At 49.7% G+C, this 27,704-nt stretch overlaps 1 protein-coding gene across 1 annotated transcript in view; it reads right to left on the bottom strand.

The window, feature by feature from the left end:
* SLC25A22 (solute carrier family 25 member 22) overlaps positions 1-27,337 on the bottom strand; it is a 29,172-nt gene extending 1,835 nt beyond the window's left edge. Inside the window, exons 1-8 of the mRNA XM_010177840.1 lie at positions 27,218-27,337; positions 23,005-23,130; positions 19,495-19,550; positions 13,326-13,416; positions 5,360-5,478; positions 2,684-2,867; positions 1,745-1,899; positions 569-644 (exon numbers count right to left, since the gene is read on the bottom strand). Coding sequence (XP_010176142.1) covers positions 569-644; positions 1,745-1,899; positions 2,684-2,867; positions 5,360-5,478; positions 13,326-13,416; positions 19,495-19,550; positions 23,005-23,130; positions 27,218-27,237 — 827 coding nt within the window. The 5' untranslated portion in view covers positions 27,238-27,337. The remainder of the gene's footprint in view (positions 1-568; positions 645-1,744; positions 1,900-2,683; positions 2,868-5,359; positions 5,479-13,325; positions 13,417-19,494; positions 19,551-23,004; positions 23,131-27,217) is intronic.
* Positions 27,338-27,704: the final 367 nt, after the last annotated feature.

Below are 27,704 nucleotides of genomic sequence, written 5' to 3'. Positions count from 1 at the left end.
CTCTCTCAGCCTGTCCTCACAGCAGAGCTGCTCCAGCCCTCGCATCATCCTCGTGGCCCCCTCTGGACTGGCTCCAGTAGCTCCATGTCCTTCTGCTGTTGGTGGCCCCAGCACTGGAGGCAGCACTGCAGGTGGGGCCTCAGGAGAGCGGAGCAGAGGGGCAGAATCCCCTCCCTCCACCTGCTGCCCACGCTGCTCTGGGTGCAGCCCAGGACACGGTTATTGGCCTCTGTGCTGCCAGCGCACGTTGCCGGCTCATGTTGAGCTTCTCGTCCCCCAGCACCCCAAGTCCTTCTCCTCAGGGCTGCTTGTGGTTTAAATACAAATACTGTTTTTACCTTGCTTAAAATAGGAAGAAATTCTCTTTTCTATACCTATGTATATGAACAGTACATGTCTGGTCCTATATCTATTTATCTATCCACAGAGATAGAGAGATAAAATCACAGGTTCAGAGGGAACCTGCAAGAGAGAAGCTGCTGGTTGGGTGTAGAAGCTGCAGTGCCTGGCAGCCCGCAGCAGCAGATGCATGCAGCCGATGGGGCGGCTGCTTCCTGAGCAGTCTTACTTGGTGCAGTCCAGGATTCCTGAGTAGGTGTCCTCGTTCACTCCTCTCTGCAAGGACTGCAGCCGCGTTTTGATCACTGGGGAAAAAGAGAAGAGAGACAGTGGTGAGCACTGGGAATGTAGCATGCTCTTCAGCAGGCGAGAGCCATCCTGAGAGTCCTGTCTTTGAAACACAGCCAAAATGAGATCACCAAGAACACAGACCACTTTCATATATTTATCAGCAAGACATGGGAAAACAAACCCATTCCTTTACAAAAGGATAAAAGAAAAACACAGCCACTCAAAACCCAACTCCTTCACATCACTGTGACCAAGGTGACCAAGGTTTCCAAGCCTGACTAAAGCTTTAAACACTTCCAAATTCAAGTATCTTTCTGCAAATTTGGAACTGATTTTCACTCAGCTCCTTCTGGAAGAAGTACCTAAAATATACAATGGTGCTCTCATATTTCTTCACACCTCGAAGCATGTGCAGTGTTGGGGAGAGAGGAGTTACTTTCTGGTGTTTTTCAGAGCAGAGAAACCAAGGTGGTACCTAAGGCAGATGCTGCGGAGCAGGAGAAAAGGCCACAGATCTCAGGCTCCTCCTGCTTGTTGATGTAAACTGTCTGCATACGATCACTCCACATGGAAGTGTGCCTTTCCAGGGGCATGTTACAAGTGACAGGACAAGAGGAAATAGCCTTAAGTTGTGCCAGGGGAGGTTTAGATTGGATATTAGGAAAAAAATTCTTCACTCAAAGGTTGTTAAGCATTGGAACGGGCTGCTCAGGTGAGTGGTAGAGTCCCCATCCCTGGAGGGACTGAAAAGCTGTGTAGATGTGGTGCTCAGGGACATGGTTTAGTGGTGGACTTGGCAGTGTTTGGTTTACAGTTGGACTCAATGATCTTAAAGGTCTTTTCCAAACAAAACAATTCTGTGATTCCGTGTTCACAGCCATTCCTTTGAAGAATGACACCCTCTTCCTGATGCGCCTAATGAGCGCTGCAAACCTCTGGGGAAGCTGTGCCAAAGGTGTAGCTCAGCTGAAGGAAACATCACCCGAGCAGAGCTCCCCTCTGTACTTCTCTGTGAGCCCATGCTACAAAGAGGCTGGCATCGTCACCCCCCTCATCACCTAGCCCACTCGTGGGCCTCCGACTCCTGTCACCAGGCCACCAGCACAGGACTCACCATCACAAGGATTGACAGCCACCGCAGCTGTACTGCCAGCCACGCATCCGGAGAGAAAGGACACGTAGAACGGAGCCTTGGCATTGGGGTCCTTCTGGCCCAGCTTGTTCAGGTTTGCAAACAGTGGGAAGTAAACAATGGAGAATGGGACATCCCTGCGGTGAGAGGAAGAACAAGGATGAGCAAAGTCAGAGCGGGACACCAGCAAACTGAGCATCAAAGGGCTGGCTGCAAGCACCACGGGTCGGCAGCGCAGCCACGAGCGCGACGCAGACAGCCCAGCTCTGCAACTGCAACACGGACTGGAGCCCAAACTCAGCTGGGGCAAAACTGATGCCACAGAGGACAAGAGGCCCACAGGAGACACGCAGCCCCGCAGGGTCAGTGGCTTCCCCCTGATTTTTCAACACTCAAACTGAAGACCCCAGCACGTTCACAGGTCAATAATTTTGTCCATTTTTGTTAATTACAAGAGGTTCACATCCCATCCCTCATCCCACTGGGTGCTGCTTTAGCTGTGTCTTTGTTAAAGCGAGAGAAGAGTCACTCTGTGAAAGCCCCTCAGAGGGGAGACTGGTCCTTGAATCCAACGTGAAGCAGAACCCATTTCACACTCTGGAGAGTCAAACTGACAGTTTTGCTTTGCTGGCTCACAAGGACTTCTCCACAGTGTTAAAATATGGACCATGGAGAAAACAAAAACCTTCCAGAGAAAGCAGCAGAACTAAATCTTCTGGGAACAAAACGGCAGCCTCCCTCACTTCCCTGACCTTCCCTTCTTTAATGCGCGAAACCTGCGCGTTCAAACCACACCACACCAAAACAAACCACACCAAACCCCCTGAAGCCAACACCCTCTTTGCAGGCTCATCTCCTGGATGGCTGTTGCTTTAGGTTCAAGACTGGGAACACTGGTGCCCTGTGCTCGAGCCATCCTACCTTAGCAGTGTGGCTCCCAGGCCCTTGTAGAGTCCCGCGATGCCTTTGCTCCGCAGCAGCTCCCTCGTTATCTGTGTCGCTGTGGTGCGCGTTTCCACGGCTGGCCCCGCTGCTCCCACTCCCGCGGCAGAGGAAGAGGAAGAGGAGAGCTGGGCCTGCGCTGCCATCAGCTTCTTCTGTGCCGCTGGGGAGAAGCAGAGAGAGCAAGATGCTCAATGGCAGTCTCTTGCTGCCCGGTGCCACAGGTCAAGGAGGAAGAGGCACATCTCCAGGTGCACCAAAACACGCAGACTAAGGTGCCCCGCAAGCTTCTGCTCCCAGTCTGTCCCTCTCCCTCGGCCTGAGACAACTCAGCTCACCCCAGTCTCGGAGCTGGCTGCTGCCCCACCACAACACCGTTTGCTGCACTCTCCTCTCCTGCTGACTGGTTTTACTGAAGCAGGAGCAGCCTGTCACACCCAGCCCCTGCAGTGCAGAGAAAAGGAGCTGCCCTGAGCTGGCAGATGCCAGCACTGGCTTCCAGCTGCATCCCTGAGCCCCTGGTAGGACAAACTAAAGATATTTTAAAAAGAGAGAGGTTCAACAGTTCTGTTCTTTGCTTCACAGAATCCCAGAACTGCCTCGATTGGAAAAGCCCTTTAAGATCACTGAGTCCAATCATGAACACAACACTGACGCGTCCCCACTAACCCATGTCCCTCAGCACTATGTCTACACGACTCTTCAATCCCTCCAGGGATGGGGACTCCACCACTGCCCTGGGCAACCCCTTCCAATGCCTCAGAACCCTTTCAGCAAAGAAATTCTTCCTCACATCCCATCTCAACTGCCCTGGCCACAACTGGAGCCCATTTCCTCTTGTCCTGTCCCTTGGTCCTTGGTTGAACAGACCCACCCCCACCTCTCTCCACCCTCCTCCAAGGGACTTGGACAGAGCCAGAAAGTCTCCCCTCAGCCTCCTTTTCTCCAGGCTCAACAACCCCAGTTCCCTCAGCTGGGAACTCAGCACACTTGTGCTCCAGACCCTTCCCCAGCTCCGCTGCCCTTCTCTGGACACGCTCCAGCACCTCCATGTCCTTCTTGTACTGAGAGGCCCAAAACTTCCTTCCCTTGAAAGCATTCATTAACTTGAGGAGTTCCTCAGCCACATTTATAAATGCAGTTTGGTTTCTCCCAACTTTTTCAAACGTGCAGTTCTGCTCTTTGGCCAGAAGATGGAGAGCACATCAACCTGCAGTCAATCCTCTGGTTGCCACCAGATGATTGACACACCACAGGTCTCTTGCCACACAGAGAACAGGCTACTCACAGCAGCAAAAATCTCTTCTGAACCCTCAAACCATGGCTTTAATTAATTCAACCATTTTTAAATCATACACACAAAGAGGGCAAGGTCTGCATTAAAAACAGCAAAGAAAGAAAAGGTAAATCCGTGATTATTCAGGGATGCCACATCAAAGTAGAGATTAAAGGACACATTGGTCCATTTTCCAGGAAGGGCCACAAACTGGTATTTAACAGCGTCTTGCAGGGCTCCTGGGGATCGAGGCCATACCCTGGGCTGACCTCTGGAAGAGATGCACCTCCACAGCTCTTTCCCCCAGAGTCTCTGCGCCAGACTCTGGTCTCTGTTCTCATCCGAAATGCCCCACAGCATTTCAGTCAAAAGGCTTGCGCTCCCTCCTGCCTCTGCCTGCCAGCTCCTGCACACAGCCCTGACCCCAAACCTCTTCCAAATATAGTGTGCCAGGAGAATTTTATTTATTGTTTCAGCCAAGACAACTGTTGCTTTTGTTAGGAGGAAAAAAAAGAGAGTAAGAGGAGAGACAAGTAATTTGGAAAGGACACGTCCCCTTGGGAAGCTGCTAGGGAGGTGCTACAGAGGGGCAGAGGAGGGAGAACAGACATCAGAAAACATGGAGATCGAGAAAGCACCCCAGGAAAAGCACTGGAGGATGCTAATCCCTTCTTGGGTGCACAGGAACAAGCAAGTTTTAATCATTCCCAAGCTGACCACCCAGTCATCTCTCCTGCCTCTCTCCACCCACCAGCAGCATTTGCTGTTTCACTTATTGCTTTGAGGCAAAAAAAAATCATCACCTTTTGTAACTGCAAGGGCCTCTGCAAAGCCAGGTGAGCAAAGAGTGGGGGGAAATGAGCTGGGAAGAGGAGGAGAAACTTATCATAGAATCATAGAATGGTTTGGGTTGGAAGGGACCTTAAAGCTCATCCAGTCCCAACCCCCCTGCCAGCAGCAGGGACACCTTCCACTAGACCAGGTTGCTCAAAGCCTCATCCAACCTGGCCTTCAACACTTCCAGGGAGGAACAGCCACAGCTTCTCTGGCCAACCTGTTCCAGTGTCTGACCACCCTCACAGTGAAGAACTTCTTCCTAATATCTCATCTAAACCTCTCCTCTTTCAGCTTAAAGCCATTTCCCCTTGTTTTGTCATTAACTGCCCTTATGAAAAGTCCTTCCCCAGCTTTCTTGTAGCCCCTTCAGGTATTGGAAAGCTGCTATGAGATCACTGCTACAGCCTGAGATACCTCAGACTTGGAGAGCAAGGGCAAGGAAAAGGTTTTTCTCCGCTCATTCTTCCCCTCTGCCCTGACAGCCCCATCCCAGCCCTTTCCCCACTGCCAGCTCAGCGCTCAGGGAAGAGAAGCCCGCGTACCAATTCGCCCCGCATCCTGCAGCTGGATTTTGAGCATCTCCATGGGAGTGGTGACAATCACCTGGCAGGTACCCGCGCCGCAGCGCGCCAGCATCTCCCTCAGCAGCGTCAGCTTCTTCCTGCCCAAAGAAAAGAGAGAAAGAGTCAGTCAGAGGAGGTGGCCTGGAGTAACAGCGGGGTAGCGGGGTGCAGGGGCTTGGGGCACAGCTCTGACCCTGGGGGTTACGGGAGAGGCAGCCCAGGGGATGGGGGAACCTGCTCAGCTTGACAGTTCAGCACAGCCCAGGCTTGGCATCTCTGCCAGCATCACCTGATCTGAAGGAAAAGACCCATTTTGGCCCCACAAACAGAATGTTCAAAAAAAGCCACAAGCCCTGTCAGAACAGCCCCAGATGAGAGCACACGACCCTCTCCATCCCCAGACCAAGAGCTACAGCTCCCTTCCAGCCCACCGCTGCCCCAAGCCAGGGGACAGCCTTCGGAAAGGGTATCGCTTCGGAGGGCAGCAGAGGACCTGAGCATTAAGGGGATAAGCAGTTTTCCTCTGCCAGCCTAGTCCTTTAAATACCATCAACAACCCCCCAGAGATCACAGGGAAAGGAGCAAGGAGGAAAAATATTGGAGTTACTGCTTTAGAGTTCTCTGACAAAAGCAAAATTAAAGATAAAACAGTGAATATGTGGGTCAGGGAGGCAGTTCCCCTGTGGTCAGGAGCTTCTTCATCTCACCAGCCTTTCCAAACCTGAAAAAGCAGCCTTTGCACTGGTCCTGCCTGAGGGACAAGGGATGGGATGGACACCCAGCACTGCAGCTTTGTGCACCCCACTGGAGAGCGGGGATTATCAGCAACATGTTCTTGCCTAACCAAATGCAGCATTTCATAGCTCACTCCACTTCAAAGCCATGAAACAGCCCAGTTAAGGCTAAAATGATGAACTCTGAATGCAAATATTCAGAAAGCCTCAATTTTCAGAAACTGATGAGTTTGTGCCCTGTAAAAAAATCTCACCCCATGGCACCAGAAAAAGAGACTTGCTTAATTAATAAATAAATAAATAAATAAACAAAGTGCCTCCGATCCTCTGATCTGCTCTTTTCTAAAAAGGGGGGGGGGGAATCATATATAAATCACACAGCCAGAGGGAAACAGGCTCCTCTTTTTTCTGCTTTAAATGCAAGTACTATTTTTACTCCCCCCAGCCCTGCTCCTGCAGCAATAACTCATCTTAATCTGCTGAAGGCGAGTCCTCACACTATGGCAAAGCAGCCCCACCATTGTGGGGGGGGGCTATCACATGCCCTATGCCCTGCTACACCAATCCACGCTCCCACACCGGGGGTTTCACATGGACACACAGCAGAGCTGTGGCACTGAGGGCCACCAAAGAAATTCCAACACCAACCCGACAGGAAACGGGGGGGAGATCCCCTGTAATCCTGCTGGCCCACCACATCAGCCGGCCTGATTCCTCCACCTCTCATCTTCTCCAGGGAGGATCTCGGAGCAGGGGATTAGAGGCACAGAGCCACAGTGGAGATTACCAGTGACTAAATATAGAGCCCTCCTGTGAGACTGAAGGGAGGAACATTTCACGGTCTCCTCTTTCCAAATTCCCCCAGAGATGAAAAGCTGCGAAGAACAAGCCCTCCCGCGGAGTTACCCGCTCGGGCGTGGTGTGCACAGCGAGCTCTCCTGGGGGTGCGCAGATACTGGGGTGTGCAAATCCAGAGGTCCCCCCTGATACTGACACCTGGAAGGAGCCAATTTTGGGCAGCCTGAAGCACAGCAGCAGTCTCTGCGTGGCTCGATCCAGGCAGCAGCAAGGCTGCCCAGCCATGGGAGGAAGCAAAGCACCCAGAGGAGCTGCTGCCAGTCCCCCTCTATGACAAAGCAGAGTATCTCCCGCTTCAGCAAGAGCCCTGGAGCACCCCTGGAGTACATGTCTCCTGGCTTTCACCCAGGGCAACCACTTTGATATCCAAATCAGGAAGATTTGCCCTACACGTCCATCTGTGGACCATTATCCCAGCCAACCAAAGCCAGCCTGGCTTGACTCAACTCCATGGAGCTATGCCAGAGCGACCCTGTGAAGGATTTATGTGTGTGGGTATATTTTAGAGATGTCAAACAAGTCCATTAAAAGCATCTAGAACAAGGGCTTTCAGCTTTTGGTTTGCATATCTTGGGAACTGGGGTGAGTGCAAGAAAAAAAACAGCCTAAAATAAGCAAATCTTCTTAAAATTTGCCGTACAGGGGTCAGGCTCCCTGTGCAAACCCTCACCAGTCTGCACATAAAAGGAGTCTGAATACAGATCATCTTGAGATGACCAAGGGGTTTAAATATCGAAGGCACCAGAGGCTTCAAAAACTGGCACATCTCAACTAACTTCAAAAGCTGCAACACCAGCAAGGATTTGATCCTACAAATGCAGAAACCATCTTTTACCACAGCAAGAGGGTGTTACATGTAACATCCACACAACAGCCCCAAATTCTGCACTGGCAGAGATCAGTCATCTCACTTTTTTAAATGACATGTAATTAATTAGTGACAAATCAACAATGTCAAGTGGGAAGAGGAGAAGATTCATGCTCGATCTAAATTAAAAGTTTCAAACTAGAGCTGAAAGATAAGAAAGTCAAAAAGCAGGAACTAGGAGGTTTATGGAGGGCTTTTCAAGAGCAACGCATCAGTCCAAGGTTAGGATCTCCAAAAGCGTTGGTATATTGACATCACATGGGAGCAGAGCTGGATTTTTTTCAAGTTTCTGAAAAATCTTGACTGTGTGAGAGTTAACTGTGCTTGGGTAGGGCCCAAATCCAGCCATTCTGGAATAAGGATGATGAGATTTCCAAAGACAGGAAATCTTTGACCTAAGGAAACATCCATATAAAGCCATATATTTGCTACCTAAGAGGTTACTGTCCCCAGCTAGGACACCACCTTCCTCACTCAGAAAATAACCTCTGCCTCCGGTCTGTCAACCCAACAGACTGTAGAAAGCTCTGCAAGAGTGTCAAACCAGAGAGAGTCAGCTGCTTCCAAACAATTTAAATTGTGGCTCTTTGATATTGGCCTTTCGATACTTGGACAGGCTCCTACAAGAAAGATGGGGACAGACTTGTCAGTGTTGGGTTCATGGTTGGACTCGATGACCCTAAAGGGCTTTTCCAATCCAGGCAATGCTGGGATTCTGTGGTGCAACCCTGGCCCAGGTTGCCCAGAGAGGTGGTAGAAGCCCCATCCCTGGAAACATTCCAGGTCAGGTTGGACGGGGCTCTGAGCAACCTGATCTGGTTGAAGATGTCCCTGCTCACTGCAGGGGGGTTGGACTAGATAATCTTTAAAGGTCCCTTCCAACCCAAATCAGTCTGTGATTCTATGATAGGGATCAGGGTACCAATAACACAGGAGTTGTCCTTCGAACTGGAGGACAACTTGTCTGCCACAGCCCCACAGTGTCAACTGACAGTGATTTCCTTTAACCCAACCCCTGATCTTCCAAGAGGGAACAACAAGCTCTTGCAACCACACTTCAGGAAAGCTGGAGCTCTGATGCTATGATAACCCATCACAAACTCCTCCTCACTTCTCATGCCAGCTCAAAAAATGCCTCAGACAAACAAAACAATACACTGACGTGGGACAGATCCACCTCAAAGTAATGTCACCAGACTACAGGTTGCTCTGGCAGACAGGTATGCTGCAACCTACCTCTGGCTGCAGGAGCTGTGTCAAATGTTTGGACTAAGCCCAAAGAGGAAGGTGACTCTGTGCCTGCACCCATGACATCAGGTTTGCCCTGGCAGGAGATCCCAAGTGGTTTGTTTCAATACCAAAGTCTGTGGAAGTGAACAATGGAGAGGACAACAGGTCTGGGCATGCTGAACGCAGACACAACCCGTGTTTTGTCCCAAGACATGCACCTGGAATGGAAACAAGGCCAATGCTCCTCTCATAGGTGTATTCTGTGACTGACCAGCCCATCTCCAGCTCCCTCTGGATTAACAGTTGAGAGTACATTTCATTTCTGTCTGACCTTCGATGTCTACAGCTCCAACCCACTGTAATTCCCTGAGCCTCTGTGTGCTAAATAAAAGAGCCTTCCCCCAGCATAGCTATCCCTGAACGGGCACAGCGAGGTTATCACTGGCTCCTTCTCTAGGGGAAGGGCTGGATTGCCCCACCTACAAGTCCCGGTGGGTTGGATGAGGGTTATCAGCATCAAAGAAGTGTCTGGACATCCAGTGGATAACTACAGGAGAGGCTGGCTTGGGCCACAAGGGTTCCTGCCCAGAGAAAGACCAAAGCAGAGTGTGTGCAAGGTGACACAGCAGCTCAGCACCAGGACTAGCAGCAGCATCCCTCCTTCCTGAAGCAAGAGCTTCACTTCACAGCCTGGGCATGAGCATTCTGCAGCTCAAGGATCAACCAGGCCATGCAACGGCCACGTAAACAGATGCTACAGAAGAGGTGGTCTGAGTGTGTTAGGAGAGCCTGAAAGAGAAGCAGGTGAAGGAAGGAGCCCTGGGGAGACCTATCAGCTGGGAAGGCACCAGAGAACAAGCTCCAGTCTCCACATCTGCATGGGAGAGAAGGAAAAACACCCTGCTTCTCTCGGGATTACACTTGGCCATTGCTCTTCCCTGAGCAAAGCTACAAGGCAGGGGGAAGCAGAAAGGAAGAAAATTGGCTGGCGTCAGCAAAGACACAATTATTACAATTGTGCTGGTCAGCTTAGGAATCCCAGCTGCTAAGTCAGCAGATTGCCAGCCTTTGCTTCAGAACAGCCAACAAAATGAAGGTCAAGATTAAAGAGAACAGGAGAGGTGAAGGAATAACACATCTTGGAGAAGAGCAGCAGGAAACTCAACCAGAGACATTGGAGTGCTTTTATGAGCAAGAAATAGCTTTTATAAGAAGCCATGAGACACGTTTTACCAGAGCCAAGGCAGAGTATCTGACCAAGAACCTGAAAAATGAACAACACAACCTGGCAAACACATGCCAAACACACCACCTGCCTGGCACTCAACACTCTGGAGAGAAACATGAAACCTTGTAGGACACTTTAAAGGGACTGGTTTTTATGAAGTGTTTTACACCCTAATTCAAAGAGGACATAAAAAGTAAGAAATACCTATATCTATCAAAGAGGCCTCACACACTGAGCACCCAAAAATCAACAATGTACTTCAAACTCATGCTGCTGCACTACTGATTTCAATCACTTTCTTAGCTTCATACCCAAGTGCTTCACTTAGCCACACTGACTCTTCTTCCCACATCCTCTGCTCTTGACAATGAAGCTGCTTCTATTTTCACAGCAGGTGTAAGATTCTGGGTCTCTCAACACATCCAGCTTCAGAAATCCAGAAGAAAAAAAAAAAATCCCATCTGCTTCCAGCAGTCTGAAAGTTGGAAGTTTCTCCTCCCTCTCATGTCCTGCCCTTCCCAGATGTGTGGTCCAGCCAGGACAGAGCCACAGGAACAAGGACCTGCCTGAATTCAGACTCTTCTGTGAGTCACCTCTTCTACTTCTTCTCCTGGGAACAGCAGAGGACCTCAGGCCAAAATCATCACAGGACCATGTTTGACCCTTATTGCCTTTCTCAATCAGGGTCATGGAGTGCTCTTCAGGTTTTTCCCTATCTTGGTTTTCCTCCTTCCTTCTATGGTGCAGCAAGGGGGTTTCCAGCACTGACACAACTCATCCCAGCCTCTCTAGTTCCTAAATGACAGGACAGCTTGGGAGGACCAATACAGTTTTGTTTCCTCATGAAACAAGAAGCTGTAGCAGTAGGCTGTCATAATGGTCTCAACATCAAAATAGAAACAGGCAAAGAAACAGAAATTATGTCACTTAGCCTGTGAGCACACATCCTTCCTGCAGCAAACGGAGGGGAAAGGCATTGTAAGGGCAGGAGTGCTCCTGAAGCTAGTCCAAGGATGGAGAGGGCTGCAAGAACAGACATCTCCAGACTCGGAGATAGGTGCACCAACACGGGTGTGAGGTCCCACCTGAGGTCCTGCTGCCTCAGTACTCTATCTCCAGCAGGATTCAAGAACACGCCAGGGAAAAGGGAGTCTAGCACAAACCTGCAGTGATACATCCCCAAAATACTCCTCCAGGAATTTGCAGCCAAGAGCTTCCTACACCACAGATGTTTTGGTCTGGCCTTTCAAAAACAGGCTTCATGCCACTTTTTTTCCTAGCAGTTTAAAAGCAACTTCAATTCACAGAATCACACACAGAATCACCTGGATTGGAAATGACCTTTAAGATCATCAAGTCCAACCATGAACCCAACACTGACAAGTCCCCGACTAACCCATGTCCCTAAGCAAGGGAGTTTAGATTGGATAGTAGGAAGAATTTCTTCACCAAAAGGGTTGTCAAGCATTGGAACAGGCTGCCCAGGGAAGTAGTGGAGTCACCATCCCTGGAGGTTTTTGAAAGACACATATATATGGTGCTTAGGGACATGGTTTAGTGGGGGGCTTGGCAGTGTTAGGTTTACGGTTGGACTCGATGATCTTAAAGGTCTTTTCCAACCAAAACGACTCTATGATTCTGCGTTTTAATGGCTGGAACATCACAGCAGCGACTGCTTTCACAGAACACCAAATATGTTGCAATGCTGGTCTGATTCTTGCATGGGCCACTCTCTCAGTGGTGGTACAAGCCATGGCAACTCGGCACCTTCTTCTTCCCTGTACAACCTACTCAGCCCTCATTTCCTAGGTGGTGGCCAAAACCAAGCTGTGCTCCTGTCTATCGCAGTACGCCAGGGCCTGCCATGTTTTCTGCTGCAGGGATCAGGCCCACCACTTGGTAGGAGGGAGGAACAATGGGGACATCATTACTTACCACTGTCTGAGCAGAGCACAGAAGAGACACTATTTGAAGAGACAGAAAAATCACAAAGAGCTGTGAGACGATGAGTCACACAGACATATGTTAGCTGCTACTTTAAAGGAGTCCAGAACAAAAAAAATCAGGTACATGAGAAAACCAGATCCTCAACCTGTGTCAGTCCACAATCTCCACTGAAGCTGTTGAGCCACTGATCTGCAGCAGCCAAGACTGACATAAGTTATGGGAAGTTGTTAAACAAATAATGGCAGAGCTTTGCATTTTCAGCGAGGCTCCACGCCATCCCTGCTGATGGGAAGAGGTCAGGATCACATCCCAAGCAAGTTGGTTTTTTAACTACTGTCACTGAAGACTAGAGACAGTGCCCTTCTCAGGTTGTCTCTGCAGAAAGGTCTCGGTCTGAAGGGAGAGACAAGTGTTCTCCAAATTGCAAGGGAAATATCTTGGTGAAAACAGTATTAAATATTCAGGGTCCAGCTCCTCTCAACATCTTTTTCTCACATTTAATTCACATGAACCAACCCCCACTTCAAGCTAAACAGGTTATTTTATTCCTTCAGCATTTATTTGCAAGGCAGCTGCTGGGCAATGGTGCAAGCACCCTTTGGCAGTTCAGATTCACCCCTTCTCTCAAATTATTTGCAAGCTACAAAAGGACAAGAGGGATGCTAAGTTTGGAGTCTACAGAACTTGACTCGTCATCTGTTCAAGCCAGCAAGAACATTAAGAGCACCCAATAGGATGCTGAGGACAAGGGTCCTCCCAGCAGCTGTTTGAGCAGTGATCAGTGCCATTGGGTTCCTCTCAAATATTTTGCCTACAAATCCTGGATCTGCCAACCTTGGCTTAGATCTGGGACTATTTTTAGAAGCTTGAATAAAAAGCAGTCATCCAGTGGAGTGCTTTTCACTTCCCGTTTTAGACACTGCATCCTTAGTCTGAATCACTGGCTGAGCTGTTCAAGGTCAACACGTATTTCAGTCACACATCATCCCAATTCTACCTTTGCTATGACATCTCACCAGATTCATCCCAAAGCGATGGTGCCTCTTAAGTTAACGAGAATGGTCTGCACCCCCTACTCACCCATCTTTGGAGAGGTGATGCCGGAAGAAGTCATTGGCTGCCAGTTTGATAGCCTTTTCTGGTGTCACTAGAGTCAGGTTCACTGCAGCCCCTGCGCAAGGAGAAGAGGAAAAAGTCACTGGAGAATGAGAATAAAAGGAACCGTTAAATGGATCTTTCAGGAATGCATCGTAACTCCTGCTCAAAGCCATGGACTGATGAAGGAGAGCTCCCAATGCTCCAAAGGGGTTTAGAAATATGAAACACCACTGGAAATTAATAAGATTTCTGCCTCCCAACACCTTGGGGGTTTTTTTTTAAACATCCCCTGATGTGTTCCTACTCTATTTGCAATATATTTTTTGCAATTTCTTTAGCTTCACTACTACCTCCCACCATGCACACACGCATCCTCTACTCTCATCCAAGGATGCATTTGCATGAATCCAGAAGGATGCAGATCAGCCCTTCAAGACAGGAGTACAAGCTGGATTAATAACCATTCCCAACTTCCTTGCAAATATTTCACGGTGCTGAAAAGCAAAAGCCTCACTGTCTTGCTAGTGTCTTGCCTCACCATCACCAAAAGCAGAGCAGCTTGCTTACCAGGCAGCCCGAGAAAGGCTGAGCCACTGAAAGACCTGGAGGCTGGTTGAAGTCAACTGGACAGAAGTCAGCCAGCTCTAGACCAAACTTTGAAGTTAAGGGGCTTCCCTTGTCTATCACCACTGGGTGTCACCCTCTGAACAGCCGCCCTTGAAGTGCCTTTTTGTCCACCACAAGCTGCAGCACACAGAAATTCCCCTGGGAGCAGCATGGTAAGGCTTGCTGGGGGACCTGGGGTGTAAACAAGCCTGAGCTCCCCCACCACTCGCTGGAGTGTCCTTTTGTCAGGAGCAACAAACAGCAAATCCCTCTATTGTGCTGGCCACAATGACAGGTCTGCGCGGTGTGGCTGGCTGCTGTGGGCCATGGACACCAGCATTAGTGCAACGCAGCGGCTGGGAGGTGGCTTTCAAGCTGCCCTGGGGGAAACGGGGTGAGGGGAAGACCAGTCCCTTCTCAGCATACTGGGTTTTGCTCCATTAGATTAATGCTCCAGAATATTCTCCTCCCTTTAAATCTGATAGCTCCAAAAGTCTTCCAGTGGATGAGCACAAGCTCTCCCTGCCTGCACTGAAGCACACTGAGCTCCAACCCCTCCAGAGGAACTTGCTAATGGCCTACAAATGCCTTTGCAAGGACAAACACAACTACGAGGGTACTTCTTTTACTTTTATGCTTGCTGCAGAGATTTAAACAGCTTGTCCCAAAGCTCCATTTTTCAAAGAGAAGCAGACAGAGAAGCCTGCACTCCCACTAGACCCTGAAGACCTGGTGGGGTTCATTTTCAGGAGGTTTGAACACCAGCTGACAGGAGCTATAAGGGCTCAACACACCTAAAGAACGGCAACTCAGTCCTTTGTTCCTCAGGATGGACTCCCCTCCCTCCAAAAATATTAAAGAACTCCTAAAAGAACTCCTAAACTCCTAAAAGAACTCCTAAAGAACTTCCACTCCCTGGAAGTGTTGAATGCCAGGTTGGATTAGTCTTTGAGCAACCTGGTCTAGTGGAAGGTGTCCCTGCTGCTGGCAGGGGGGTTGGAACTGGATGAGCTTTAAGGTCCCTTCCAACCCAAACCAGTCTGTGATTCTAAATAAGACATGGAAAGACATAGGTGTAGCAGGACTTTCCTCAGATCAGAAAGCAAAGTGGCAACTGGGACTTCTGGGACCAGTACAACTGGGACCAGGATAAGGGAATCCTTGGCTCCTCTGCTCAGAGGACACATCCCCATCATGCAGGAAATAGCAGTACAAGAACAGAGCCTTTGCTGGGCAGGGCTGGGCAGCCCAACACATTTTCCCCTCTTCTGACTGACACGTTCAGCTTGTGCAGAAAATCCAGAGTAACGCTGCCTCATAGCAAGCTCAGCCAGTGCATTCATTCCACATTGGCCATGACATCCAGCAAATGCCATCGCCTTCTACAGCAGCCCAATTAACTAGCTGGGGAGCAGGGCAGCCCTCTCACTTCCCTGGGTTTTTGCAAACTTTTAAGTGATTGCGCTGCTTCAGTTTGATGTGCTTCCTCCACATCATGTCCCCCCTGTCACGGCTCTTGCACGTGATGAGAAGCCACACAGACATGACCCTCATGCTCTACCTCCCCTTTTCAATGTCAATAACATCAGGATCTACAAAGCAACTCCACACAGACTGATTGTGAAGTGGAAATGGCTACTGGTGAGGTGTTTCCTGCGATGCCAAGTTGAAGACAACTTCAACCCCACTCCTAATAGCTAGAAAGTAAAACATGTACATTACTGACATGAGGCATGAATAACCATTTCCTTGGAAAAATAAGGAAAGAAAAAAAAATAACAAACACACTAACACCAGTGCAAAGGGTTCATTGAAAGAAAGAAAAGTAACTCCAAACCATGAAGAAAGGGAAGTGGGAAGTACGCTTCCACGCACTGACCTCCCCCAGGAACCAAGAGCTTTTCACAGTAATTTCTCCCTCAGCTGCAAATGAAGCAGAGGGTAAAACCACACAATATACAGAAAAGTCAATGAACCTGGCTTTTCTCCACATCTTTGATATTTTCAGTAAAGCTGCTTAGCAGAGAATGGATAATCCCTGTCCTCAATAATCCAAACCAGCTTCAGTTGACTGGAGGAGGAGAAATTAGATACGTCAGCTGCTGTCTGTGTGCTCTCCACGGCATTTTCTACCTTTACACAAAATCTGACAGCTCTACAATTCTAGTTATGCCAACGCCTCTGCTTCCCTGATTAAAGCTAACCTTGGCTGACAGGCAACGCTACGTGTACCAGAAGCAACGGCAGACAACCAGAATGCAAAAATAAATTGCAGTCATTGAAAAGTATTTTGAAAAGAAGCATGGAAGCACTATAGAGAATGAAATTAAGGAGAGGCAAAACCGGGTTGTTTGCCAACTGAACTTGTAAGTGTCCTCTTCTCACCAAGCCTTGGGGTTTGTTGTTAAAGCAGATTGCTCCTAGAAGCCCTTAGATACCACCAGCAACCTACATAACAGGAGGACTGAGTCATCCCCAGTGGGGCACTGGTACACATGGGAGGTATTATCAGCAGAGGCCAGGGAAGGCAGCCACACTACTGCAGCTAAACTGCAGCTACCATCCAAACATCATCACTAGCAAAGGGCCTTTCTGCAGCCTGACCTAGGCCTTTTGCTCCCACCACCTAGGCTAAATGGCTGGTCTGCAAGCAGCAGTAGGACTTTCCAGGACATGTGCTGGGATCTCTAGGTGCCCTCTGGATGGACAGCACCAGGGAACAGAGAGATCACCTCTCCAAGGTCCCCTTCCACTGATCTAGAAGCCCACAGGCACAATGGATTCATTCACTTGGCGTCATGTCTGAAGGCAGCACACCGTCACCATCCAGCTTTGAAGCATTGCTGCTACCTAGATGTTACAGAAAAAAAGTGAGAAAAAACCCCTCCTCTTCTTCCTCCCCAAAACAAACCCAAGAATCCCTGTAACTTTTGGGGAAGAACTTGAGAGAAGTGTTGGCGTTGCCTTATACATCACTCAACTCACCACGGGCTACTCATACAGAGCAAGGACTGTCCACACGCAGCTCTTCAGAGATGATTTGCAGAAAAGCATCCTACAAGCTCAAGCCTCCCTCCTGCCCACACTGTGGAGCTTTGGTCCACACGTGAAGGAGACCTGAAGTCACGCAGTGGGAAAGGCTGCACCCCAGCAGACCTTCTCTGTCCTCCCACAGAGGCCAAGTGCCCTGCAGGGACAACTGACGCGCTTGGGACTTCTCCACAGGGCACAGCAGCTGCCACTTTAGCACTTTAACACACAATCCTCCCAAATTCAGCTTAAAGGCTGAAAATAATAGCTTGTGAGTCATACAGCAACTTCTGCTGGGGAACTGGGACAGACACAAGGGATCTGGAACCAATCCCACCATCTGATTTCCATCTTCCCCTGTCTGCAAGGCTAAGCTGTCTCTTTACCTTCTTCCCAAAAAAGTATTCACATTCTTCACGAATCTTGGATGTATTTTACTCGCCCATCCTCTCCCTGAGATGGGGGGAAGGGCTGCTCATGTCAGCTCACAGAACTGACGCACAGAGACCAGGACTGCTGTACTTGGAGGACTCACCGTTCCACCCTGGCCATGCTGAAATGTCTATGAATTTCTGGAAGGAGCTGGAGCTATTCCCAAAAGCCGTCTCCAAACCCAGCTCCCCATTTAATAGTCAGAGGTGACAAGTGAATTCAAGCCACTGTCAGCTCCCTGAACAGGTACAGAGAAGGTACAAAGTTAGTGGGACATGGACCAAGCTGACCAGACTCATTACCAAGCGTTGGAACAGGCTGCCCAGGGAAGTGGTGGGGTCACCATCTCTGGAGGGACTTAAAAGACAGGTAGATGTGGTGCTGAGGGACATGGTTTAGTGGGCATGACGGTATTGGGTTGACAGTTGGACTTGATGATCTTAGAGGTCTTTTCCAACCCTAATGATTCTATGGTTATGGCTGGGAAAAGCAAGAGCTTTGCAAAACCGTCTGCACTCTTTGAGATTTCTCCTTGGGAGTGAGACGTGGCCTGGAGATGCACATTCCCTCCACCACCCTACACCTTCCAGAACTGAGCTGTCTCTCTCAAAAGCCCTGATGGGTCAGAAAGTCTTCCCTATAAGTTTCTAGGAACAGCTTCTTCCTGCTGCTCCCCAGCAAGCAGCCTGCCACTGCAGATTTACAGCCAAAGTTAATGCAGGCTCTGTTCCTGGCCAGGAACACAGAAGCAGCCAGCTTCTGGGGAAAAATAAAGGGAGAACATGTCACTGCTAGCACTGAAGATGGAGCTTGCCAGGGTTCCTCGGGGTTATTTGTCTCATTGCCTGCTCCCAGGAAAGCTGGTGTGAAGCAGCCAATCCATCCCCAGCATCCACCCCACTCCCCCGAAACGCCCACCAGCAAGTTGGGCAAGAGACGCTGCCTCAGCAGCCAGCGCCTGCTCCCAGGACAGCCAGCAGCAGCGTCCGTGTTTCCTCAGGAGCTGTGGAAGAAGTGGCAAGAGACTCTACTGCTGCCAACAGCAAGGTGCCAGCATCTCCAGACTCCCACTTGAAAAAACAAAGAGCAAGGACTCACTTAATCAAAGCAGGACTTTAATCCGGCTTTATCAGTGAATGAATGCCACAAAGAATGCTATCTGAACGCCTCCGAGATAAAAACTGCATGTTCAGGCAATTAAATCCCAGTAGGTAAAATTAACCAGAGTTCAGCGTCAACCGGACTGTGCTCAAAGCCAAGAAGGTATTCCACATTTCCCTCTGCTACGAGTAAAGTCAGAATTCAGCCTGCTGTTCCCCTCTCCTCAAAAATCTTTCAAAACTTTCAAGGATTCCGTGTTTAAACTACGAAAGGTATAAAGTCAACTGAGGAACGCCCTGCTGCAACAGACAGCCTAAGCCACAGAGCCGGGAGATTTCCAGCAGGTTAGCAGACAACAACCACACAGTGGAAGCTCCACCATGAGTCAACCTGTGATTTTTTTACCAACCCAAGAGATTTCTTTTTCTGGGGGCAGGTTATTTTTATTTTTTTTTTTTTAATTACAGCTTGTCTTAATACTTGCACAGAGCACTCAGGCATGTTTGAGAGACACCCAGTTTGGGAGACAAGCTACCAACCAGATGAGACAGCAGGCCTGACCACGTTAGTGGTGGGCTGTGACATAAATCCAATCATCAACCACTAAGTAAGACACTCCAAGAAATTTTCTACTGCCCCTCTGACAAAAGTTATCATGCCCAAGCTGGGAAACACACACACACACACACACATACAGTCCTGAAACAAAGTCCAGCAGCTTCATTGAAACTGCTAATCAAGATGAACTTCAAGGTTCAACACCCAAACAGCCACAGGGAGGACTCAAGCCCTCAGTGCTGGAGAGCTGAGCAGACACCCGGTGTGGAGGCGTTTATTTTCAGAAACAGCTGCACCTTTCAGCATTTGAGGATATTGCTAAGTTCTTGCTTTATAAGCCAGAGAATATGGGTTTTTTCCTCCCACTTACGCCCCAGTGCTTCCAACGCAGAAGCTGCGCCGCGCCTGACTCAGCTCCACTTACCTCTATACATGCCAAAGTAGCCTTCTGAGCGAATTGTTTTAATGAGGCAGTCAGACCTGCAAACAAAACAGAGAGAGATAAACCACGGGAGCTCAAAGGTGGGTGAGGGCAGAGAAAAACAAAACAAATCTCTTGGAGTGGTTTTCATTTACAATCAGTCAGCAAAAGCCTGGGTTGAGAAGGGAAGGCAGCTGCTGAATGAGCCATTGTTCAGGCCTGAGTCCAACTTCAGCCCCTAATTCACAGTGGCTTTGAAACCCTGGGCTCACCCCGCACACGAGCGCTGTCTGCTTTCTAGAAACACAAAAGGGAAAAGTGTCACTGTGAGGGCTGTTTATCCAGGGGGCAAATGTGCATGAGATGCTCTAACAAGCAGATCCCCACGCACACGTTTTTAAATCCAGCTCTGGAAGGGAAACAAGGGGGATCAAACCCGCCCATGATGACTTGTTTGATTTACTCCATGAAATTCAACACAAGTCACACAAACACGAGATGACCTGAGCGCTCGGTCAGCTGTGACCTCCCACGCAGATGAAAGCATTTCCTTTTAACACGTGGGGTCCCACAGCAGGCAGCCAGCACGCCAGCTCTCACCCCAGGCAGGGCCCGGCAGAGCGCTGCGGAGGTTCACTCCAAGGGGAAAAACTGTCGCTGTTTTTGTTTCAACTGCATTTACTGCAGATGGGAAACCTGTGCAGAGCGCTGGAATGGCTCAAGGCACAGATACACACCTCCCAAATCCAGAGGCGCACTTCAGGAAGGCAGTGCAGATCCCCTGGCAGAGTTTCCCTCCCTGGACCATGGCTCCATGAAGCCGGGTGCTGGCTGAAGGTTGCTTTGGGGTCTTTGGGTCTTTGGCCATGGCCAGAGGGGAAGGGAGAGGAGCACGTGCACGTGTGTGTACGTAATTAAGGGACAAAAACCTTTTAAGTAGTAATAAGGGAAGTGTAGCTCATGAAAACTCATTTGCGGTTGGAACTAGATGATCTTTAAGGTCCTTTCCAACCCAAACCATTCTGTGATTCTAAAACAAGAATACATTTCTAAGAGATTTAGCAACACAAGGAGTAAACTTCATCTCCGCTCTGTAGTAGTGCTGAGGTGCAAGAGAAGGAAATAAGAGTTCCCTCAAAGGCTTTAGGGTCCTACTTGGGTCAAGACTGTTCTAGGGTACCCCACGTTATTTGTGAAGAGCCCACCCTGCATCACTGCCAGTCACAGCAATGAGTTTCCCCTCTCTGCTGGGACTCCCCCCATCCTTTGGGACCCCGTCTTTCACACACCCCACCCCAGCTCCTGTAGCTTGCACGCACCCAGCTCGTTCTTGGGAGCAGCCTCCCCAACACATTTGCAAGCCCCAGAAATCTCAAGGCACCTTTCTCCTATCCCTGCCATCAAGTTCCTCCACCGCAATGCTGGAGGCAAAGCACCTTCCCTGAGCCAGGGGTGCTGCTTTGAACAAGCCATGGCAGAGAGGAGAGCAGGAAGAGCTGCTCCCCACCCTGCTCACACAGCCCTGCTGCCTCACCATAAGGCTGGCACGTCTCTCCCAGCCCCTCGAACTGCAGCAGAGTGAGATGGAGCCAAGGCCATGCCCAGCTCCTTTCCCTAGAAAAAGCAACCCAACAGCCAACTAAAATTTTACACATACCTGGGGCAGCACAGCCCAAAATCCCAGCTCTCTCTCCAGCCCTCAGTGTCTTTGGTTCTTTCAAGGGAAAGGTTCCCCTGATGCCAAAGGTCTCTCGAGCTGAGCAGAAGCAAGGCATGCTGGTTTAAAGCAAGACAGCCAAAATTTTAAATTAATTTGCTGCCTTCCTGGGTGTTCAGCAGACACTTTTGTGATCTGGTATCAATGGGCATACAGTATTTCCCAAAAAATAAGCTCCTGTAACCAGGGAGCTCAGACAAGCCCTCCCAAATCCCTAGCTGACGGAAGGGTGTCTCTGAAGACATGTTCCATGCATGGTAACAATGTCCTCTTCGTGCCTTTCCTTTGCTTGCTTAGGTAGGACACAGGATGGCCTGATGTTAAGCAAAGATGTGTTATCCACATTACTTCTTGTCCCTGCTGGCCCCTTGGCCCACAAAGACCCTTTCACTCATCCCCACCAGCCCCAGCTCACTTGCCCTATGGCTGCTGCCAATGCCAGAGGAACACTTCCAGCATTACTCATTCACATCCAGGCTTTGTCACAGACTCTTAGGAGGAGCCAGCTCAAATATACAGGGTAAATCCTGTGTACTCCTTAACAGTGCCTCATCCCACAACAGCTCCTGGCTATGGAGCAGATCTGCATTGGAGATTAAAACTGCTGGAGGTTAAAAGCCTCTCTCCTACTGAGCCCTGTTCCAGAGATGAGGCATTCTGGCATGGACTCCCCAAGGGGAGCCTACAAATCCTCCTCCCTGCCCAAACTCCTCTTGCTGTTGCCTATCAGGTCAGGGGGAGGAGCGATTCTCAGGGAGAAGCAATCTGCAGCAGCAGGAGCAGAACACAACAAAAAGGAGAGGTGAGGCAAGATGGGAGGCTGTGTCCTGCCAGCACACCTGGGCACAGGAACAATGCAGGGAGCAGAGAGAGTGTGACTGCCAGGGGACACACCAGTCTGCTGTGGCACGCCAGAGCCTACAACATCATTACATGTCATCAGCTAGAGCAAGGAGACCTGGAGACTAAAACCATCAACATACAGAACGTTTCCTTCCTATTCCCACTCTGCCTCAAATTCTCCTGGGTAGGAAAGAGGGAAGTACTGGTGTGGAAGAGCAGGTAACGTTACTTCTGAATAAAGTGGCAGGAGGACAGGACACACACCAACAGTCCCAGTCCCTCCTCCCCCCTCAATGACACCAGTACTTTTGGAAAACTAAGGCCTGGCTGGTTCCTAGGATAAAGCATCCAGTGCTGAGCGTGGTGCACATTCCCACAGCAGATACTCAGCCCCAAGCATCCCACACAAATCCCAGGTGACTCTGGTGGGCTGGATATATTCATGCCTTCTTTTCTTTGGTTTTTATGGACACAAGATTGCTGAGGGAACTACAGCAAGTGTCAACCTGTGATCCTTCAGAAGGCTGGCATGTAGTGCTCTACACTGGGAACGGGTGACTGCTGCCTCTTTTTAAAATTGATACAGTAAAGGAAGGGACAGGAATCTCCAGTATGAGAATCCTGGGAAAAGAAGAGGGGCAGAAATTCCCTCCTGCACCTGATCGTGGCCCAGCAGAGAACCAAACAGGGCTCCTTGTGTTTTGGTCCTGAACCCTGAGAGCAGCAAACACGCTGCTCCCAGGTAAGCAATGCAGACAGACGAGCCCTCTGCGGAGATCTCACCCGCTGGGCTCAGCAGCCTGAAGAGCTGCTTTATTTGCTTTATCTGCTCTAGCACAGCTTAGTTCAAGATTGTCCCCTGGCTTTCCTGAGGACAGCCCAGTTCCTAGAAATGCTGAACTCACCTGAAAGAGGAAACAAAGTGGAAGGACACCCTGCCAGGTGGTACTCACATGCTGGTATACAGCCGCTGGCCATTCTGCTGGTTCTGCAGGCGAGTTTTTGCCAGGTCAATGGGAAATACGCAGGTGACCCCAATCAGCCCAGCTATCCCTCCATTGATCAGCTTGGCAGGTAAACTGCAAGGGGACGAGATGCAGAGAAACAGATGTCATAGCACTGGGATAACGTCAGGGGAGGGAAAGAAGAGAGAAGGGAGCTCTTTTGCATGGCCAGAGTTGACATATCGCTGTGTGACAAAGCTGTGTCCCCCCCAGCATGAAGGGAGCTCTGCCTCGAGGCAAAGCTGGGCCCTTGCTGTGCATCGAGGGGAGAGCAGCACGTAGCATCAGGAGAAACCACTGATGAGTGGAGTGGAGCCAAACAGCTACACCACACATCCCTAAGAGCAAGGACAAACCCTAGTCCCCAGGACCCAAGGGTTTCTCCTGTCCCTAGAGGAGAAAAGACAAGAGTGCTGGACCATCTACCACGTGGCCAGTTAGGGCCTGATGACATCCAAGCCAGCAGGTTTACTGACAAATGCTTGTCAGCACCGCAATAAGATACACATCTAATGAGAGGTTCGTGACATGTCAGCTGCTACCACGATGTGGGAATGAGCCCAGCAGAAGCACCCAGCTGGCAGCTGAGGAGCAGACAGATCCAGCTCCAGGAAACCATATCCAGACCCACCACCCCGGGCAAGGGGAACACACACAAACCAAGAGCCCGGCGAAACCACCAGGCTGGCAGCTGCACGGCCACAGCTGCAGAGACGTGAGCTCATACCTCTCAGGGAAATCAAAACCTGGCTGGCTGCATGTGCTGCTAAAACGTGGGGCTTTTTCCGCTCGCCTTTGTGCTCCCACAGGGAATTCTTGCAAGTGGTGCTGAGTGAAAGCCAGATCAGCTAAACATGGGTTCCCAGCAAATTCAATTATGAAAAATGCCCAGCACTTATATGCTCAATAAACCACTACACACAGAGACAAATGAAGCCTGTTTGAGTGAGCTCCCTCCAGCAAAGCACAGGATATGGCTCCCTGCACACAGAATGTGTTGGATATTAAAGTGACGGCTGACAGCAGTTCTAGATGGCAGCTGGGTGAGCCACGAGGCTGAGTCCTCCCCCAGAGGGAACAGGCACACTGCCTTTCGTAACGGTGACATGATGCTCTGAGCCTGGCCATGGCACAGTGGGGTGAAGCTCTGCAAACACATTCCCTCCCAGCAGCACTGCAGAGTGCTCTGCATCGAGGAGCAGAGAGGAGCAATAAACAGCCACGCTCTCCAGAAAGAGCTGCCTCAGCTCCCAGCTCGAGAGAAAAACAGGATATGGAGAGTCAAGGTTTCAACTTAAAGTCTCCCTGAGGGTAAGAGACAAAAAGAGGGGCAGAAAAAAAACCTAAGAATCTTTGCCCGCAAGTGCTAAGAATGATCTAAACACTCCAGGAAACTCCTTGAAGCCTCCGCTCTCCTGCAGCTGGAGCTCCTTCCTCGCCAACACCAGCACTGATACAACACATGAACACAGCCCCAGGGCTGGCACAGCTGGAAGAAAAGGTGCCAAGGACAGTCAGACGGACCTGAGCTCAGCCCACATCCCCAAACAAGACGGTGCTGACTGAGATTAAATCAAGCACAGCACGTTAGGAAGGCAGGCCCAAATCAGGGCATGAGCTCAGCTCAGGGACAGACTGCAAGATCTCACCAGCTCAAGACTGTTGCCTCGGGGATCTTTGCACCACAGTCTGAGAAGGGAATAGATTTGCCCGCAAACTCCTACACTCAGGACATGGGAAAATTTCAAACAGGAAGTTTCACATCATGGCACTCTCCTTATTTAACCTGTAGTCATGATGAGAGAGGAGGTTAGAGACCAGATAAAAGCATGTCAAGATGGAGGCACCACTGGGAAGGAGGGTGTTTGAAGACAGGATTACATCAGCCTCCCCAAATTCAGCTCCAAAGTCACTGCTGGCAGGTCACAGACTGCAAGGCACAACCAGTGGCCCTTTCCAGCCTCAGCACTGTCATTGCTTCTCTGAGTGTCCCTGAAACAGCCGGGGCAGGCAGACACTTGCTCCTCTCAGCCTATTCCGACAGTGAAATCATCACAACGTTTGTATGAGGTGGGAATGAGACATAGACACGTGGCAAACATTTTGCCTGCTGGCACTGTAAGTGCAAAAGATTCCTCAGTTTCAGCACAGACCCCAGTGATAAAGGGGAATAATTTTATGTGCCTGGGCAAGCCAAAAACTTAGGCAACGTGGGCTGCAGAGAGCCTCTCACTCTGTGGGTGAGAAACCTCTGCTCAACACCCTCATCACACCTGAGTCCACCCATCCAGGTTCCCCCACACGCACTGCGCAGAGAGACCGGCGCTGGCAGACTGTGCGGCGGTATCTGGTGAGACACCCGGATCAGGCTCCACGTGCACTGCTGCAGAAATGCAATGACCTCAATCCCACCTTGCAGCAAACCACTGAGGAGGATTTTAGTCTTTTGGTATCAATCTCGTTTGGCTAAGAGGTGATGGATGCATGCTGCAAGGGAACAGGGGTTTGGTAGATCCTCCAAGATTAAATAGATCTCCTTGGCTTGGCTGCCTGTGACCGCTGCAGACATGTGGTCACACAGATGGGAGAGATGACCTAAGCAGGAGAGGTGAGGGATTTGGGGCACAGAGAAGAACCTGAGACAGATGGCACTGCACTTGAATCAAAAGCTTGGTCCCTTGTGACTAAGTCATCCCACTTTTCACCTCAGTGCTCTCTGTTCTCTCATGGGATGAGAATCCACTGTGCATGGTCTCTCTGTCCTCGTTAGCTTCTGCCTCTCACTACCTAGGTGCACAGGGCTTAGTGAAACAGGGACAACTCAACCTAGCATACAAACAAAGTCATTTACTCAATTTAACACAAGAAGGGATAGAAAGGTAACTCAGTTCTCCTAGTGTTCCTCCTCAGGCCTTTTAACCAGTCCCTGTAGCCAGCAAGCTTCTGTTCACACTGCCAAGAGCACACCAGAGGGGCTGAGGGGGATCTTGGGGGACATGTCTCCCCTTCCTTCAACACACCAAGCTTCAAATGGCCACAGACATCTGGTCCTTTTGCTCTGCTGAGGCTATTGGGGACATACACACCCACCAGGCTCCATGGAGGTGAATCTCAGCGTGCCCTCCGTGTGTGTAAGAGGAGTGCCAAGTGCTCTGCAGACCGGGTAACTGATAACAGGCAAATCTGGGCACAGAAATGCTCCACAACGCTGTCTCGTTATCAGGGCAGCGCAGGACTGCTTTCATCTGCAGGAGGCAGACACACAGGAAGACATCCTCATCATGGCAAACACTAAGAAGGGGTCTGTAGCATTCAGGCATTGCCAAGTCCTGGCCCTCTGTCACCAGGTTTCAGTCACCCACTGACCAGCTGGTAACCTGGAAAAGCAGCTGTTAGAAGAGGACCACAAAAGCCCCCAGAGGAATCCCACAGCATGCAGGAGTCATGTATCTGGGGCAACTTCACAAGCAGCAGAAAGTTAAACCCATGGGCAGGACTGAGCAGATCCATCTGACAACAGTTCTTGGGAAACTAAGGGTACAACTCTACCTTTCCAGAAAATACAACCCAATTCCTTCCCAGGGAGGACTTAAATCCAACCTTCACATATGGCAGGACCAACGCTCTTAAGTTCCTGCTGTGCACTTAAGTGTCACTAATTATTGTTGGTAGTTCATGTTCCTGCAATCACTCAAGCATTGATTAGCTTTAGGAGAAGGGCACAAGGCTGCATCTACCTGGACTTTGTAATTACAAGGACTGCATCCTCAGCTGGACGGGAGCTGGCTTTGCTCCCTTGATGTCAGCAAGCTGAAGTCAGCAGGTCAAGCTGACCTTTGAAAGAGGAAGCAAAAAGGAACAGACTCGTGCAGGGTAAAAAGCAGAGAGCATTAAAAAAAAAAAAAAAAAAAAGGCAGTGAGGAAAAGAACTGAAGAAAGCAGTGACCAAAAGCAGACAACGTGGCAAAGACAAAATAAGAGGAGGTTGAAAAAAAGCCAGTAAGAAAGGAGGAGAGAAGGAATGAGAACTGTTTAAGGCCAAAAGGGATAATCAGGTGATTTCCTCAAACCTCGTGTATCACAAAAGGGATTAAGTTTGAACAACTTTCAAAGAAAAATCCAAAGCACAACAAATAATTCAGAATTTTTTTAAAAAAGTTACCTGATCTGTTTATCAGCCATTTAATTCAAACTTGATCTTGTTAAGAAATGAATTTGATCCTTCAAATCGTTCCTTAACTTCTTTTTCAGTAACTTCTTTTTCACTTCTGTTTCTTCCTGGGAAAGGAGAGAAAGGAGACAAAGCTGAGACATTTACACTCTTCCTGAAGCTCAGGGCCTACTGGGCAGGCTGCAGGGCGAGGCCAGCTGAGGAACAAGTGACTTCAGGAAGCACCTGGTCTCCTCAGAGGGGAGACTGAGCTCCCACAAGCTCCAGCCTTATAAATGTGTGTGTGTATATAAATACATAAGCACATATGGAGGGAAGAGCTGCCAGTCGCCAGGCTCCAGCAGCACATGAGGAAGCGCAGCAGCCCGGCAGCACATGAGCTCTGCCCAGCATCCAGGACAGTGGTATCCGTCACAGCTCCCTCAAAGTGCAGGGAGCATTTCACACTGCAACATAGAATCACAGAATCCCAGACTGG

This window comes from Antrostomus carolinensis, unplaced genomic scaffold (genome assembly GCF_000700745.2).
Source record: "Antrostomus carolinensis isolate BGI_N321 unplaced genomic scaffold, ASM70074v2 scaffold15801, whole genome shotgun sequence".
NCBI classification, from domain to species: Eukaryota; Metazoa; Chordata; class Aves; order Caprimulgiformes; family Caprimulgidae; genus Antrostomus; species Antrostomus carolinensis.
This window is presented reverse-complemented; position numbering and strand designations above follow the sequence as displayed.